General features: G+C 43.5%; 1 protein-coding gene across 3 annotated transcripts; it reads left to right on the top strand.

Annotated features, from left to right (window-relative positions):
- Positions 1–2,807: 2,807 nt before the first annotated feature.
- Positions 2,808–13,808, top strand: PGRMC1 (progesterone receptor membrane component 1). Of its 3 annotated transcripts, none has more exons than XM_048862972.2 (4): positions 2,808–3,186; positions 6,387–6,542; positions 10,707–10,818; positions 12,312–13,808. In XM_048862972.2, exons 1-3 carry the CDS (start codon positions 2,868–2,870, stop codon positions 10,808–10,810), a joined length of 579 nt encoding a protein of 192 aa, XP_048718929.2. In that variant the 5' UTR covers positions 2,808–2,867; the 3' UTR covers positions 10,811–10,818; positions 12,312–13,808. The 3 variants fall into 3 exon arrangements, with proteins under 3 accessions (XP_048718929.2, XP_048718928.2, XP_074988645.1); XM_048862971.2 differs by having other exon boundaries at positions 12,309–13,808; XM_075132544.1 differs by having other exon boundaries at positions 2,809–3,186; positions 10,707–13,808.
- The last annotated feature ends 2,991 nt before the right edge of the window (positions 13,809–16,799 follow it).

Below are 16,799 nucleotides of genomic sequence, written 5' to 3'. Positions count from 1 at the left end.
ATGACCAAGTTTCATACTTCAGCCTGATTTTTCACTTCATTGCACCTTGTGTGGTGCTTCTCAGCTGTGCAAAGAGAGAATGTAATGTTACCATTCTGATTTGGTAGCATTTTACACTCATTTTAGTATAAGTATTAAAATACACTACCAGGTGCTAGGAGCTGAAAATTCAAGCCCCTTGGTAGGTACTTTCCCCCCCTTCCCTCAGTTCTCTGGTGACACAGGCAGTTAGTAGTGCACAATCACTGTCTAGACTCCAGTACTTCCTTCTTAAGAACACTGTCATAAGTAGAAATAGATGGAATACTACAGCAGGAAAGAGCACACAGTTTTAAGGAATTAGAACTGGTAACATCAGAAGCCTCTCTGTGTTAGCCTCATGGGGCCCCAGCTTGAAGTCCTTACTTAGTCCAAACTCCTATTGCAATCAAACTGAATAAGGAATTCCAAGATTTAGACTTCCCATCCCCAGTATAAGCTAGTCCTCTGTTGCTGAACATCTTGGAAAATGCACTCTCAGAACTATCATTTGTGCACTGTCCCTTCATATAACAAAAGGGTGAACACATGGGACCAACCCCACATAGAAGTGGGTATGCAGGTGTATTTGGACTCTCTTTAGTAAATACTATTCAGATCACTCATTTTTCAAGCAGATAATCAAAAATGCACAGGCTCAAGTTTAAACCAGTGGAAAAGAGCTCTTTTATCAGATTAAATGCTAGGAAATGTATAGAAAGAATGTCTGAGTCTTACTAATAGACTAGCTATGAAGCTTAATGATGGGTTGTAATAAAACAATCCATGCTCCACTTGTGGTTATTGTGTATGTAAGGTCACATTTCTGTATTTCAGTTTGCACAACAGCACAGATACAAAGGGCCTTTCCACTTCACCACATCAATTTGAAAAGAATGAGCAGAGCTTTTGTATTGTTTTGTAAGGCAATTACAATTTGCTGGCTGCTAAATCAGATTACAGTGTTTCCTGATGAAACCCTCATTGTAAGCATATGAAATCTAATTGATACATTATGGTTAAAGACTAAGGTGATGTTCTAAAATACAGCATGAGCTCTGCAGCAAACATTAGTGTGCTCACAACACCATCTAGTGTTAATTTTTGGCAATGTAGCTAGAAAATGCCTCTAGTCTAGACCAGAGGTGGGCAAACTATGACCTGCCCAGCCCTTGAGCCCCCAGCCCCTCCCCTGCTGTCCCCCTTCCCCCACAGCCTCAGCTCACCATGCTGACAATGCTCTGGGCGGCGGGGCTGCGAGCTCCTGACGGGCAGCGAGGTGGCGGGGCTGCCAGACATGCTGCTCTGAGCAGCATGGTAAGGGGGCGGGGAGCGGGGGGGTTGGATAAGGGGCAGGGAGTCCTGGGGGGCAGTCAGGGGACAGGTAGTAGGGGGCGGTTGGGTAGGTCAGGGGTTCTGAGGGGGGCAGTCAGGGGGCAGGAATTGGGAGGGGGCGGATGGGGGGCAGGGGCCAGGCTGTTTGGGGAAGCACAGCCTTCCCTACGCAGCCCTCCACACAGTTTTGGAACCCTGATGTGGCTCTCAGGCCAAAAAATTTGCCCACCCCTGGTCTAGGCCCAATTCAGCCCTCTTCCTGTTTCTCTTTCCCATAATTGCTAAGAGCAAAATAAGCCTCAACATGTGAAGTGATCCCTCTCTAAGAGATGATATGACATGAATAGCATTGTGGTGGGGCAATTATAACATGTCTTTTAAAAAGGACAGTACAGTTTATTGGAGATAATTACACTTTAGTGTATGGCAAAGTGCAATACAATGTTTTGAAGTATCCTCACACATGGAAGTTCCTTTGATTGCAAATGTCCTAATTAACTATATATACGATTTGGGATGTGCCTCTTATGTTTTATTGGTGGATACTAAAATAATAGGGGGGAGAAGTTTTGAATGTGTTCAGGGGATTGTCGTCCTCTGCAAGAGGCGGGAATATTGTAGAAAAAGCACTGAGAAGGGGGAGAACGGAAGAAACTAGCAAGAAAAAATAATGGATTGGTTGATTAAGGATAGTAAAATGAAAAAAGATAAAGTGAATAAAAATCATCTTGTAGTAAAGATTGTAAACTCTGATCCTACAAACACTTTGTAAGTGTATGCTTAACGTTACTACTGAGTTAGCCCAAAGACAACCTTAAGTCTGGCATTCTTGGAGTGCTTGGCTTTGTAACTTTAATATAGTTTTTGTGCATGTAACTACTTACACTGCAGTAGCCCCGAGAGCCCCAGTCATGGCCCAGGAGGACCCCATTGTGCAGTACACCAGCTAAAAGGACAGTCCCTGTCCCAAAAACTTTACCAGCCCAGAACAAGATGAGAGAAAACAGGTGACTAAAGAGTATGATGACCAGATAGCAAGTGTGAAAAATCAGGACAGAGGGTGTGGATGTGTGTGGGGGGTGTAAATAGGGGCCTTTTAAGAAACAGCCCCAAATAAAATCGGGAAATCTGGTCCCCCGACTACAGAGCAGCCCACTGGGAGGGAAAGAAACCAGGAGCCTGCATTGCTCAGGCGCCCAGGGTTGCCTTTGGCCCTGCGGCTGGCCATAGGGTGACCAGATGTGGGGGGAGGAATAGGCGCCTATACAAGACAAAACCCCCCCGCAACCACTCAGGACGGTCCCGGTAAAGCCAGGCCAAAGCCCGGCTGTTATGACTCGAGCCCAAGCTCGGCGGGGCAGGGGCGGCCTCGGGCCTGGCTGGGCTCGGAGCCGCCTGGGCGGGAAGCCCCAGGTCCCTCCTCCCTGGCGAGGGGCGGCCCCTGCTGGCTGCTCCTCCCCGTCCCCGCTGGCCGCTCAGAGGCAGCCCGGCGAGCCGCGGAACCAGCCGAGCCCATGGCCCAGGAAGACGAGGCGGCGGCGGCGGAGGAGGGCGGCGGCGGCGGCGGGGGGCTGCTGCTGGAGATCCTGAGCTCGCCGCTCAACCTGAGCCTGCTGGGCCTCTGCCTCTTCCTGCTCTACCAGATCCTGCGGGGCGAGCGGGCCCCGCGCCAGCCCGACGACGCCGAGCCGCCGCCGCCGCCCAAGCTCAGGCGCCGCGACTTCACCCTGGCGCAGCTGCGGCCCTACGACGGGGTGCAGGACCCGCGCATCCTCATGGCCATCAGCGGCAAGGTCTTCGACGTGAGCCGCGCCAGGAAGTTCTACGGGCCCGGTGCGTGCGGGGGGCGGCTGGCCCTGGGGACCGGGAGCTGGGGTGCAGTGTGGGGACCGGGGGGGTATTGTGGGAGAGGGGTGCAGTGTGGGGATGAGGGGGATGACTTGGGGTGCAGTGGGGACCAGGGGAGGTGGCGGTGAGGAGAGGCTCTGGGGAGCTGTGGGGGGAGGTGCTGCGTGCAGCGGCCATGAGGGGGTGTAGTAGGGATGAGGGGGAGGTACTGGGGTATAGTGTGGGAGAGGGGTGCAGTGGGGACCGGGGGAGGTGCTGAGATGTAGTGGTGGAGGTGCAGTGAGGGTGAGGAGAGGCTCTGGGGAGGAGTGTGGGGGAGAGGCCTTGGGCTCTGACTCTCTCAATATGTTCCCATCTACCTAGCAGAAATCCCCAACCCTTTCTCCCTCCATTTGCTGCTTGTTTCCCTATGTAACTGGGATCCAGTCTGTGGAGAGGATTATACTGGGGGCACTTAATTGTGGGGGGGAGAGGCCCTTGTGTCCTCTGTCTGCAGTTCAGAAGCCCAGCCCCTCAGGCAACTCCCAGGGCCTGATTGAACACAACTCAGATCACTGCCTTACTCTGTAATCTCCGTGAGTGTAGTAGGCTACACAACACTCAGTGCCTCTGTCCAGAGCACAGGAGACACCTAGGTAACAAGGCAAAACTACCAATGTGAGGGAAGTTGGTGGGGGGCAGGGGCCAAAGTAAAAGGCAGTGGTGGTCTCTGAGGGGGAAAGTACCCCGCCCCAGGACTTTGCAATATATGCTGTCTGCCGGAGTTTCCTATTTGAAAAACACTTTTTCTTCTGAGCAGCTCTGGGTTTGGGTTGTCGTTAAAGTTGGTGAACTTATGCCTAATTGGAGGTGATAGCACTACAACTAAAAGAAAAGGAGGACTTGTGGCACCTTAGACTAACAAATTTATTAAAGCATAAGCCTTCATGAGCTACAGCTCACTTCATCGGATGCATACAGTGGAAAATAGAGTGGGGAGATTTTATATACACAGAGAACATGAAACAATGGGTGTTACCATACATGTTGTAAGGAGAGTGATCAGGAAAGGTGAGCTATTACCAGCAGGAGGGGGGAGGGCGGGACCTTTTGTGGTGATAATCAAGGTGGGCCATTTTCAGCACTTTACAAGAACAATGGGGGGGGGAATAAACATGGGGAAATAGTTTTACTTTGTGTAATGACCCATCCACTCCCAGTCTTTATTCAAGCCTAAGTTAATTGTATCCAGTTTGCAAATTAATTCCAATTCAGCAGTCTCTCCTTGGAGTCTGTTTTTGAAGTTTTTTTGTTGAAGAATCACCACAACAACAACTAAGTAATAATAATGCGGTCATGAAGTTGGGAGCCAGTCCTGCAACTCCTACTCACCTAAACTAATTGGCATAACCAGGGCTTCTCCTGTGAGTAAGGGTTTACTTGTATCATTAGGGTTACAGAACCAAGTATTTTAGTTGTGTACACTCAAAGTATATCTACTTCTTTCACTTTTTTTTGTCAAGCTCCATGCACATTTATAGTACTCTTTAAATCAGCGGTTCTCAAACTTTTGTACTGGTGACCCCTTTCACATAGCATGCCTCTGAGTGCAACCCCCACCTCTTATAAATTAAAAACACTTTTAATATATTTAACACCATTATAAATGCTGGAGGCAAGCGGGATTGGGGTTGGAGGCTGACAGCTCGCGACCCCTCCCCTGTATGTGTGTATGTAATAACCTTGTGACCCCCTGAGAGGGTCTCGACCCCCAGTTTGAGAACCCCTGCTTTAAATGATTATACTGATGGGGCAGGCAGTTTTGTTTACTTCATGCAACTCACCTGGCACCTTCCTTTGTAATGCCATAGGTCGCAACACGTGAAATCTTTTGTTGATTTCATCATTACATTCCCTTTTGATAGAAACAGTTCTATTATTTAATATTTATAATATAGTAACACAGAGGTATTTTTATGATACTTGTTCCCAATCAAAATCACAGCCCCACTTGTGCTGTTCAAACACATGCAAAGATGATCCATGCCCCATAGGCACTTGAGGGCGGAGGGGTGGTGTAAAGAGGAGTAGGGTTTTAAGTTCTAGAACAGTAAGGTAATATACATGATTGATTTGAATGTGTGGTTCTCTATCAGCAGAGAGATTTTAAAAACCTACTCGTGAGTTATATCTGAGAACATGAGAGGCTGTGTACCATGTCTAATTTATTAATGTAGTCATGAAATTGCGTCTCTGCTTGTATGAAAAGGAAAGTGATTCCATTTATTGAAATCTGAAAAGGCTTCTTCCCCCCCAGTGCAAGTGGGCACTAAAGTAACCAGATTTTGGTGTTACATTAATGCCTCCTAAGAGAGCTGAATCATTGGAACATGTGCTATCTTAAATTTTCTGTTACTTCTGTACTGATAAAACATTCTGCTTACTATTGCACATAAGTTAATGATTGATGAAGTGTACCAGCAGTCCCTCTTGATAAGATACTTCTGACCCACTGTGACCTGTACACATCAGTCCCTTGGGATCATTATGCATTACATGCATTTTGTGTAAATTTTATATTTACTAAGCACCTGCTTCCAGCCTGATTGCTATCCTTGGAGTAGGGTCCTGTTAAGATTCTCCTCCATATCTCAAGGCAACTAATCACCTTTCAGGTCCTCCTTCTTCCATGGGTCAACTCTCTAAGCCAGAAGGATTTGTCAGAAAGCTATACGCTTGCCTTGCACTCCATCTCATCAGACTTCCGAATCCTTTCTCCTTTCCTCTTCCCACGTAACTGACTCCTGTTTGCTGTCTTTACAGGTGCCACCCATATGTCTCGGGCTTGCTCCAAGAAAGCCATTTGCTTCTTGTCATCTTGTGCATAGCTCCCTTTTGCATGCCCTCCACACACCAGCACTTGTCTCTTCTTCCTGATGTCCCAGCATGCTCAGTATCTTCTTTAGTGATTCTGTTTTCTTGTAGTGTTTCTTGTTTTTGTTTTGGGGGGGGGGGTTGGGTGTGTATGTACTGGAAAATATCTGGCTCAATATTACAAAATAGGGCAAATTTTACAATACAAATCTTATTTGGGGATTTCAACATAAGATTCAAGTCAGGGGATCAGCATGTCATTTGGTTCTTGGTACGTGGTCCTCAAAGAAACAGCAATGTTGTAATTATCCCGACATTTTTTTATTTTAAAGAGGGCCCATATGGAATTTTTGCTGGAAGGGATGCATCCAGAGGTCTTGCCACATTCTGTCTGGATAAGGAGGCTCTGAAGGATGAATATGATGACCTGTCTGATCTCAATGCTACGCAGCAAGAGACCCTGAGAGACTGGGAATCACAGTTCATGTGTAAGCAATTTCAAATCCACTCTCTGTGAAGTAGCTAGCTTCTGTGTATAATGGTGAAGACATTCAATACGGTACATCACGTGTCTAAGAGACAAGGTGGGTGAGGTTAATATTGTTGTTTACACCAGCTTCTGATGGGGAAAGACCTAAGCTTACAAAAAGGCCGCCTTCTTCCGGTCTGACCCACACCTGAAGAAGAACTGTATAAACTCAAAAGATTGTCTCTCACCAACAGAAGTTGATCCAATAGAAGATACTACCTCATCCATCTTGTCTCTCTAATATCTTGGAACCAACGCTGCAAACAAACTTCTGTCTGAAAATATGGTACCCTTTATTGCAGTGGTTCCCAAACTGGGGTTTGCGGAACGTTACAGGGTGTTCGCCAGAAAAATGTCACTCATGGCAGCCAGAGGACCCCGGGCATTGGAGGCAGCAGGTGGGACCTGGTTGCAGGGCTGGCAGCCCGAGCCCCAGGGAGAGCAGGGCCAGGCAGTTGGGGCTGGCAGCCCGAGCCCTGCCCCCATTAGCGGGGGAGCCGGGAATCTGAACCCCAGCACTCCGCATGGGGTTGGCGGCCCGAGCCCCAGGGAGAGCAGGGCCAGTGGTCATCGGGACCTGCAGCCTAAGCTCAGTGGAGCTCAGTTGACCGGGGCGGTCAATGGGGTCCAGCGGTAAGAGCCTCACTGAGTGTGGAGGAAATTTAAACTTAAATCCCTGGAAATATTCATTTTTAGGAGGGGGTTAATGAGATTTTACAATTTAGTGAGAGGGGTTCGCAGGCTGTTTAAAGTTTGGGAACAACTGCTTTATTGTAACACTTAAGTTTTCTAAAACTGAAAGATTAGAGAGAAAAAAATGTCAGTTTCCCCCATTTGGGTGGTGGTATTTTTGTTTGGTTTTGATTTTTTACAGAGAAAGAAGAGATTAAACCACTTTTTCCAATAGTAAAATCTGACTGTAAAACTACCAAAAAAAAAAAATGGCAGGGAATGAAACTGCTTTTAACTTTTTAATTAACCTGGTTGCACATGGAGAGTGTTCCTATAAGGCAGTTAAGCTTAGTTGGCATTGTATGGGAGCATTCTGTATTTTTAACATCCTGAAGAATTAACGAAGCTTATTTCTGGGGAAACTAGATGTTTTCCACTTGGTACTCCTTGTTTCTCCTATTCTTATTTTGAGCATTTACAAAACAAGGTTTGGAGAAGTAAAATTTGCAGAAGCTTCTAAGTGACTTTCAGAAGCCTAATTTGCATTTTGAAAAATCATTTAAGCACCTTTGAATACTGAGTGAAATTAATAAATTCTGTATATGTCAAATTATCTATGCAGCATTATTCAGGAATGGCAGCCCCAGATTAGGGGAGACAGGCTGCCCTTTGCTCACATCCGGAGACTTTGCCAACAAAATAAGTTTAAAGCAGTTATCCCTTTTGTTGTCTTTTGAGGCTTGGATATAAATATACAATGATCTAAAAAATCTGGGCAGTATTCTTCTGTTTTGAACTAGGGGTCACCAAATGAAATTAATTGGCAGCAGGTTTAAAACAAAAGGAAGTATTTCTTCATACAATGCACAGTCCACCTTTGCCACAGGATGTTGTGACAGTCAAGACTATAACGAGGGTTCAAAAAAGAACTAGATAAATTCATAAAGGATAGGTCCATCAATGGCTATTAGCCAGGATGGGCCGGGCTGGTGTCCCTAGCCTCTGTTTGCCCGAAGCTGGGAATGAGCAACAGGGAATCGGTCACTTGAGATTTCCTGTTCTGTTCATTCCCTCTGGGGTACCTGGCATTGGCCACTATCGGAAGACAGGATACTGGGCTAGATGGACCTTTGGCCTGACCCAGTATGGCCTTTCTTATGTTTTGCAGCTCTTAGTATTAAAGGCTTCCAATGTAAATATAGCAGCTCTAGCTGCTCTGTGGTCCCGGTTTTTGTTTTTTGTCTTTTTTTTTTTTTTTTTTTTTAACAGTACTTTGTAGGTTGGAAACTGCTCAGCTAGCTTCTTCTATCCAGGAGTTTGATTATTATATAATGATCCACTACAGTAATACCTTCCTGGTGAAGAATATTAACTGCACAACACTTAACCTGGGTTTCTAGACCAGGAAAGCGCTATGTGGGTGTTTTTTTTCATTTACATAAAACAGACTGTAAGTGTTGTTTATATAACAAGCATTTCAGTAAGAAACATGTAATGGAAATTCCATATACACTTGGTCTAGAAAATGACCATTAAAGTTTACTAGGAGTCTGGCTGCATGGTGGTTAGTGTTAAAACAAAAACTTCAGACTAAATTTTAAAGTCTAGAACCTGAACTGATTCAGTGTTTCCACTATTAGACTGGTGTAAGATACTTACAAATGCATATGGCATATAACCCTTAAGTCTTAAGATACCTACATTCAGACAACATTAAGTGTAACTTGTCTGTCCTTTCACAGCTGCGGTTTCTGACATGCTCATTGCTAGCATGGTCTTCACACCAGAAACCTATACAAACTTTACATTAAGCAGTCAGTCTGGAGTCAGATGTAGACAAGACATTTTCATCATGATCAACTTGTGAAGTTAACTTTCATATGTTCCTGTTGTATATTGTGTTTCTGTCAAGGAGCTTTCTAAAGAGTACATGTGAAAATAATCTATTCAATGTGCCTAAATGTAATGAAGTTCTTTTAAAAGACATAGTTGAAAAGGAAATAATCCTCTAAGGTTAAAACCTTTCAATGGAGTAAAAAAAAATGTAGGGGCAAATGTAGACAAGGATATTTTTCCACAGTATCACTTCCCCTAGTCATAAATAATCAATATTTTGGGAACAACGTATTTTTTGTGCAATGAGAACTAAAAGGTGGTTGTTTTTTGTTTTTGTTTTTAATTTGGTGTCCAACATGAACAGCCAAGCTTTCCTCAGATAATGTTATTGGGTTTTTTTGCTCCTAATTTGCTATTTTGGGAAACCTCCTCATGTAGACACAGCTGCTATTTTGACACTCATCCTGTCTTGAACAAAGCTGTTAATCATATCACGTTGAATGGTGGTTTTATGATAAGTGTGTCCTAGACACCAGAATTACACTACCATATGTCGGGTTTCAGAGTAGCAGCCATGTTAGTCTGTATCCGCAAAAAGAAAAGGAGGACTTGTGGCACCTTAGAGACTAACAAATTTATTTGAGCATAAGCTCATGAAAGCTTATGTTCAAATAAATTTGTTAGTCTCTGAGGTGCCACAAGTCCTCCTTTTCTTACTACCATATATGACCAAAAACCAGCATTTAAATCGGTCTTTCCAGGAGTGAAGCGTTAGTACTTTGCAGTTGTTAATGTAGTTCCCAAACTTCTAGCAGATCATGCAAATATTCACCTTTAAATTCATATAATTTTAAACTATAATATAGGAGAGAGTATAGGAAGAGATTTCCCTTCACTTGCTAAAAGGCTTTGCGTCAGATAAGGAGAGCTCTGATTCATAACCTTCCTCCTTATGCATATGTCTTACTACTTAGATATTTCCTTGTGAAGTATTTTAACAGGAGTAAGGCTTGTCTGGGTGCACAGTGGGAGAATTCCACTAAAGAGTGCCATCTCTAATGCTGGTGGGAAGAACATTTTTCCTGTTTCCCAGTGCCTGTTCACAGCATGAATCTCTGAAAATCTAAACCTTTCAAGGTTTTCTTGACATTCCCCAAGAACATTCTCAGGATGCCAGCTTCCAGAACTGGCATAGGCAAGTATAATGGGGGGGGGAGGGGGAAACGGGGGTGTTATAATTTCCCACTCACCCCCAAAATGGTGATTTCATTTCTTCACTGTGATAGCTGGCTCCCTTTGAACATGAGACCTGAGGTTGTGGGTAACAAAAGTATCCGCGAATGGCTTTACATTGTCACTCCTGGTTTTGGCAATAGGAGAAGAATTGTATTGTTTGCATTTATTTTGCCCATTTCTCACATAAATATCACCTGTTATGACGATAGGAATAGTTTGGCAAGTCAGTCACTTTTGTCAGTGTGCAAAACAAAGGTAGAATTGGTAGTTCTTGATTTTAATTTTAATGCTATGTTAACCACTGTCTGTTTTAGTGAAAACACTAGGTTGCACAAGGTAAAGGAATGATCTGTATTCTGTGCTTTTTCTCAATTTACAGTTAAGTATCACTACGTTGGCAAACTGCTGAAGGAAGGAGAGGAACCCACCGTATACTCAGATGAAGAAGAAAAAGAAGACGCTAAAGATCAAAAGAGAGACTAGAGAATGCAGTGAGGAACAATATTTTTGTATCTTAAGGGACCATTTGTAACATTCCAGTTCTGTTTTATAAGTTGTAATATCAACAGTAATTAGAAAAGGTACAGACTTGCTGTGATTGGATTGTTTTTAAAACCGTTCTTAATCTAAATTTACCAGTAACATAAACAAGATTAAATTTCTTACATAAAAACTGCATGACCTGAATGTTCTGTAGGACAAAAAGCACCAGGACAGTGCAAAAGTGAACTGCAACTTTGTACTAAAGTTATTTCTGCTTTTCTTCCATCAGAGTCGGTTGAAATAAAAAAAGCTTTTATTTAATGGCTAAGGCCCCAATCCTGCGAACACTTAAGCCTAAGAGTAACTTTACACATATGAATAGTTATGCTACACTGAACTCAATGGAAGAGCTTGCAGGATGTGGGCTTTAGATTATAATCTCTATGGGGCAGGGACCATGTCCATAAAGCATCATACATATCTATGGTGCTACATAAATAATAATTTTAATAGCAGATAAAACTGACATTTTAAAGATTTACCGCAAGCTTATAGGTGAATTACTGAACATGAATACTTTTAAAAAAAAAAATCCTCTTTTTGTTCAGAGAGGCTATATCATTTTTAGGTACTCATGTCATTATTCAAGGACTGATGAATGGCTAGGCTAATTCCCAGCTCGGGTAGACATGATAAAAATAGCAGCGTGGCCACAGTGGCTCAGGCTAGCTGTCCGAGTACAACCCCATCCAAGATCCTAGTTGTGTATTTGAGTAGCTAGCCTCAGTCACTGTCTGTGCCATGGCAGCCACGTTATTTTAGCATGCCAGCTTGATCAAAGCCACCATGTATGTGTCTGCCTGGTACAGAAATACACCTCCCAGCGACAGCGAAGACGTACTCCATGTTTATTCACAGCCACGTAACTGGATTAATGATTTTTGTTGTTTACCTCTAAAGCATATCTGAAATGTTACAGAAGTTTTGGTATTGATTATAAATTGCCCCTCCCACCTTGGGAGGAGCATGACTCAGCTATGACTGTTTGTTCACTTTTCTTCTTAGCAAAACTATTCTAGGGACTGATTCCAAAATTTAATCCAGATGAAATTAAACCAGAGAGGGGTGTGTGTGGCACAGTGTTGGGGGAGACTGCTATTGATTCCTTGGCCTAGTCTACACTAGAAAAGATTTGTTGGTATAGTTTTTATTGTCAAACCACCTAATGTAGACAAAGCTTATCCCGGCAAAAGAGTGCTAAAGCTGGTACGGTTCATACCAGTTCCCAGAACAAAATAAGTAGTACCAGCAAAAGCACTTTATTGCCATACAGCTGCATCCACACCAGTGCTTTTGCTGGTATAGAAGTATCATTTGAAAAAACATGGCACCCCTAACTGATATTACTATACCAGCAAGTTTCTAGGATAGAGCAGGCCCTAGAATTGTATTTAGCCTGTTACTTTGTCTTATAACTCACATCCAGGCTTCTTTTTAGCAGGTTCTTCCTTACTGAGTAACCAAGTCGCATACCAGAAGGGGGAATTGAGAATGCCTTTGCCCAGTGAGGAGGGTCAACATGCTGTTAGGATACTGAAGAAATATTTCAGCTTGTTAGTGGAAATTTCGAGGAGTTAATGGCCCACTGATCCCTCATGGAATGCATTCCTTGCCGAAACACTTTTGCTTGCATGTTGGGCGTGCTCTGTAGTTCTCCATCGTTCCCGCTCTGTCAGATGCTGCTGTTGGATCCAATTAAGCAAGTCAGTGTAGGTCCTTGCTTTTTAGCTTGTTTCCCTTCTTAGTCCAACAGACCCTGAGTTCACTGGCCTTTAGGACATGTTTCAAGTTATCTATTCACTTAGGCCTCTGCCTCATGAGAGGCACTTTCCCCCTCAGAGCGCTTTTTTGTTTTTGAGTTGACTGTTGTTCAATGGTTCTTTTTTACCTTGTCTGGTTTAAAGTTTGTGATTTTTGCAATAGGCTGACCATGCAGAACTCTTGCCCACTTGCCTGCAGTATGTATGTAATATATTTTAAGCAAAAGTAATGTTTTAACTCTTTAGTACCATGGTAAAGGGTGGGCAAGTGGGTTTTATACTTAGGCAGTAAACTTTCAAGACAACATTGCAAATCTACAATAGGTACATTCCTACACTGAAAGGTTAATAGTGCTCTGAGGGCTTAAGCACAGGCCTAGAGTCAGACTTGCTCTGTAGGCTTAGCCAAATCACTTTATCTCTATGCTCCAGTTTCTCCATTGGTAAAAGGAGGAGGATATCTACTTCACAGGGGATTGAGCCTCAGTTCTTTCATGTAAAGTGCTTGTAGATCCTCCAGTGGAAAGTGCTATAGAAAGGCAAAGTATTATGTAGTTTCTTAGCTGTTTTCTTCATGGTGCCCATGATGTGTGTTAGCCTGATGTGTGTTGCTGCTACTGTGTACTTTTTGAATGAAAACAAGCTCCATGGGAGCTCAAGCCTCTTGCAAAATCCTTTGTTGCCGATGACCCTATTTGCCAGAGCAAACCAATGTTTTATAAAACTTAGGAAAATTTAGACAGAGCGTAGCTGCTTACACCAAATAAAAAGGGAAACAGTCCGTAAAGTAGACAAAATTGTTCTTAAATAGGAAGTGTTCCATGAGGTCAGCAGCTTTTGTAAACACCAACTAGTGCACTGTATAAAAGTACCTGAGACCGTGTGTGTTCAGAATGACTATTCTCAATCCATACCCTGAGAACCACTTTGATGGCATTTGTCTTTTTGTAACACTACGCATTAAAACAAAGAATACAGTTGTTTGCACAGGTAGCTTGCTAAAATATTATTATATGAACCACATAGGGAGGGGCTAGGCTAATGCAAAACTAGTTATAGGCTTTTTGTTGCTTTTTAAAGCCATTTATACTCCTTTTAGACTATTTCTAATGGTTTTACCTCAAATCAGAAAAGTGCTTTTACTTCTTACAGGCAGACAATAAAATTCTTACATAGTGGTGGTATTTCTTTATTTTATCTAAAGGGACCAAATGCAACTTTCTAGTCCCTAGCATTCTGAATTTCAGGTGTTTTGTTTATATATTGTTTCCAGTCTGTCATGTGAACAGGAACAATGCTTAATATACAGTCTCCCCTTTGGATGCTCCATATTCACCCTCAGCCAGTCTAAATTGAATGCCTCTGGAGGGGATTTGAAACATACTAATTTTAACTGAACATTTGATTAATGACTGTACAGTTGACAAGATTATACTCTAGCACTGCTATAAAATCTGCTTTGCTGTTGTATATCTGCAGCTGTGCAATAAAGGCTCAAGTAAGCATTAACGGTGGATAGCAAGAAAAACATAAAGTTGAAGGTTGGGATGCCTTCAAGTGAGCTTAATAAGATTAACAAGCTACACTTCTATGTGATCTAATGTGCTTCTTATGCCATTGCTAAGCTATTAATAAACCAAGGGCATGTCCACGCTACAATCTTAAATCAACCTAGGTTAGTACTAACTGCAGTGGCTGATGTCCACACTACCCTCCTTCTGCCGGTGGTACATGCACTCACCACGAGCACTTTCATCAACTGAAGCGGGGAGTCGGGGGGGGCTGAGAGCTAGTGCTCTTAACTCCACACAAATCCCTGCCGGGACCTCAGCTGCCCCCTGGTCTTCTCGCCTTTCTGCTCCCGGTTGGGGTACCTCACTTCCAGGGGGGAGATCCATGCCTGGAGTCTGGTTGGCTGCCATGCTTCCAGCAGGGAATCAAGACTTGCCACTGTCCAAAGTGGATTTTGGAATGTTAAAAATTGTCTGACAGCCCCTAAAAAACCTTCATGGTCCCTGGGGCCCCCTCCACAGAAGTGAGGGGTGGGCAGATTTTATATGGAACTCAAGGAAAATAATTTAACTAAACCACCAAAAATCAGAATGAACATTGCTAACACAATGTACATATACATCCACCCTCCACCTCCCAAAAGCCAGTGATCTTCCCCCCACCTGGGCATCACAGCTATGCCAACATTTCAGACTGAATCACCTGTAAAGATGAGTTTCCAGTTGTAGCCTGTCTGGTTAATATAAACTTTAGGCAGAGCTGACAGGATTGACGTGTGCAACTCCCTGCTCTGGCACCAGAGCTTGCCTAGCGCAGAAGCTGCACTGGGCCTATTATTTCCTTGATTTGAAGGTCACCCTTTTTAAGAGTTCAAATGCAAAAAACATTATTTTGGCTTTAATGTTGTCCCTCCAAAATTAACTCCCCATCTTTGCTCCATCATTTCTTGGGTGGGAGACCCTTTGAGTTCAACCTGTGGCTGCATGTAAGAAGCTTTTGAGAAATATTCCTAAATTGTATACGTTCTATAGAAAAACATTCTACATTTGGCACATGTGAATTGACAAAATTCCAGCATGGGGGTATCTGCAACAGAATTATAAAAGCACCTGAATGGTGGTGTACATGAGAACAAGCTTTGTGACTAGCATCCTAAGAGTGTAATGTACTGTCCATGAAAAGTAGTTTGGTCTAGGATTGGATGCAGAAACCTGACTTATTGACTCTCTTTAGATCCTTACACAAGTCACGTAACACTTGTGCTTTAGTTGTCATGTCTATAAAATGGAGATGATACTTATCCTCACTCTGTAAAGTGCTTTGAGGAACTAAGCACTTATTTAAGAATTGATCCATCTAATGCAAAATGAAGGCAATTTAACAGAAGGAAGAAAGTGTACAATGTTGTGGTATGGGTAAGGTACCGCTTCTAGTAAAGACAATGCCTGCTGTAAGAAATGAAGGGATGTTACAAATTTTTACTGGGGAAGGGAGAGGAGGAAAGAGAGAGTTGCTTCATAAAGTGGCTTTTGTTTTCTCTTTCTAAACACAGGGCTAGGGGCAATGGACAAACAAACTATATCTGCATTTGCTGTGGCTTAATCCCCTTTTCCAACCATTATCAGCTACTGTGACTAAGCACTAAGAAACACACCAGGTAATTTAACAGATTTCATATTAGCAGAGCATCACGTGCAGAATAGCAGTTGTTGAGTCTTTCCAATAATCACCCTAGTCTGAACTGTCGGGGAATGGGGACGGAATTGCTGTGGGCATGTATAATATAGAGAGAGCTGTAGAATTCTGGAAAAAGAAAAAAACCTACCTAGTCTCATCTCCAAGCAGCCTTGGTTCACTACCAGCCGCTGTGTAAAGTCCATAAATCTCCAGAGGCTTTGAATCTACCCCTTATCTAATTATCTGTAACTAGGCATTACTTTAAGTTCTTTATGTAAGAAAATATGCTTCAGTAATGAATGTTCACAGCAAAAGTTATGTAAGAAGTCACACAAGACTGAGGTAGGGCTGAAAGGCTTGATGTTTGTGCATTGTTTAGAGCAGCGGTTCCCAAACTCGTTCCACTACTTGTGCAGGGAAAGCCCCTGGTGGGCCGGGCTGGTTTGTTTATCTGCCACGTCTGCAGGTTCGGCCAATCACGGCTCCCAGTGGCCGCGGTTCGCTGCTCCAGGCCAAAGGAAGCTGCTGGAAGCAGCGGCCAGTACATCCCTTGGCCCGCACTGATTCCAGCAGCTCCCAGTAGCCTGGAGCAGCAAACTGCAGCCACTGGGAGCCGTGATCAGCCAAACCTGCGGACACGGCAGGTAAACAAACTGGCCTGGCCTGCCAGAGGCTTTCCCTGCACAAGCGGCAGAACAAGTTTGGGAACCACTGGTTTAGAGTGTTTGGATTTTTTTTAAAAATCTATACGATGAAAGGGGATTTACAGCTGAATCCTTATATTTACTCGATCTTCCAGTAGGTTGTGTGCTATGATTTCAATTTGTAACCTGCTACCCTTCAGCATTTTGCCCCTTGTACTCTGTACGCACAATTTGATACCAGTTTGTTAAATCAACATAAAGTGGCAGAGTCTGAATGCAAGGCAAATGTTTGTCAAATGGTACTCGGTCATGTGGAAAGGATCTGGATTATTTCTT

This window comes from Caretta caretta, chromosome 9 (genome assembly GCF_965140235.1).
Source record: "Caretta caretta isolate rCarCar2 chromosome 9, rCarCar1.hap1, whole genome shotgun sequence".
Lineage (NCBI taxonomy): Eukaryota > Metazoa > Chordata > Testudines > Cheloniidae > Caretta > Caretta caretta.
This window is presented reverse-complemented; position numbering and strand designations above follow the sequence as displayed.

Coding starts and splice junctions, on each gene's coding strand:
- PGRMC1 (XM_048862972.2), top strand. CDS start 2,868: ATGGCCCAGGAAGACGAGGCGGCGGCGGCGGAGGAGGGCGGCGGCGGC. Junction 3,187..6,386: donor CAGGAAGTTCTACGGGCCCG/GTGCGTGCGGGG, acceptor TTTATTTTAAAG/AGGGCCCATATGGAATTTTT. Junction 6,543..10,706: donor CTGGGAATCACAGTTCATGT/GTAAGCAATTTC, acceptor CTCAATTTACAG/TTAAGTATCACTACGTTGGC.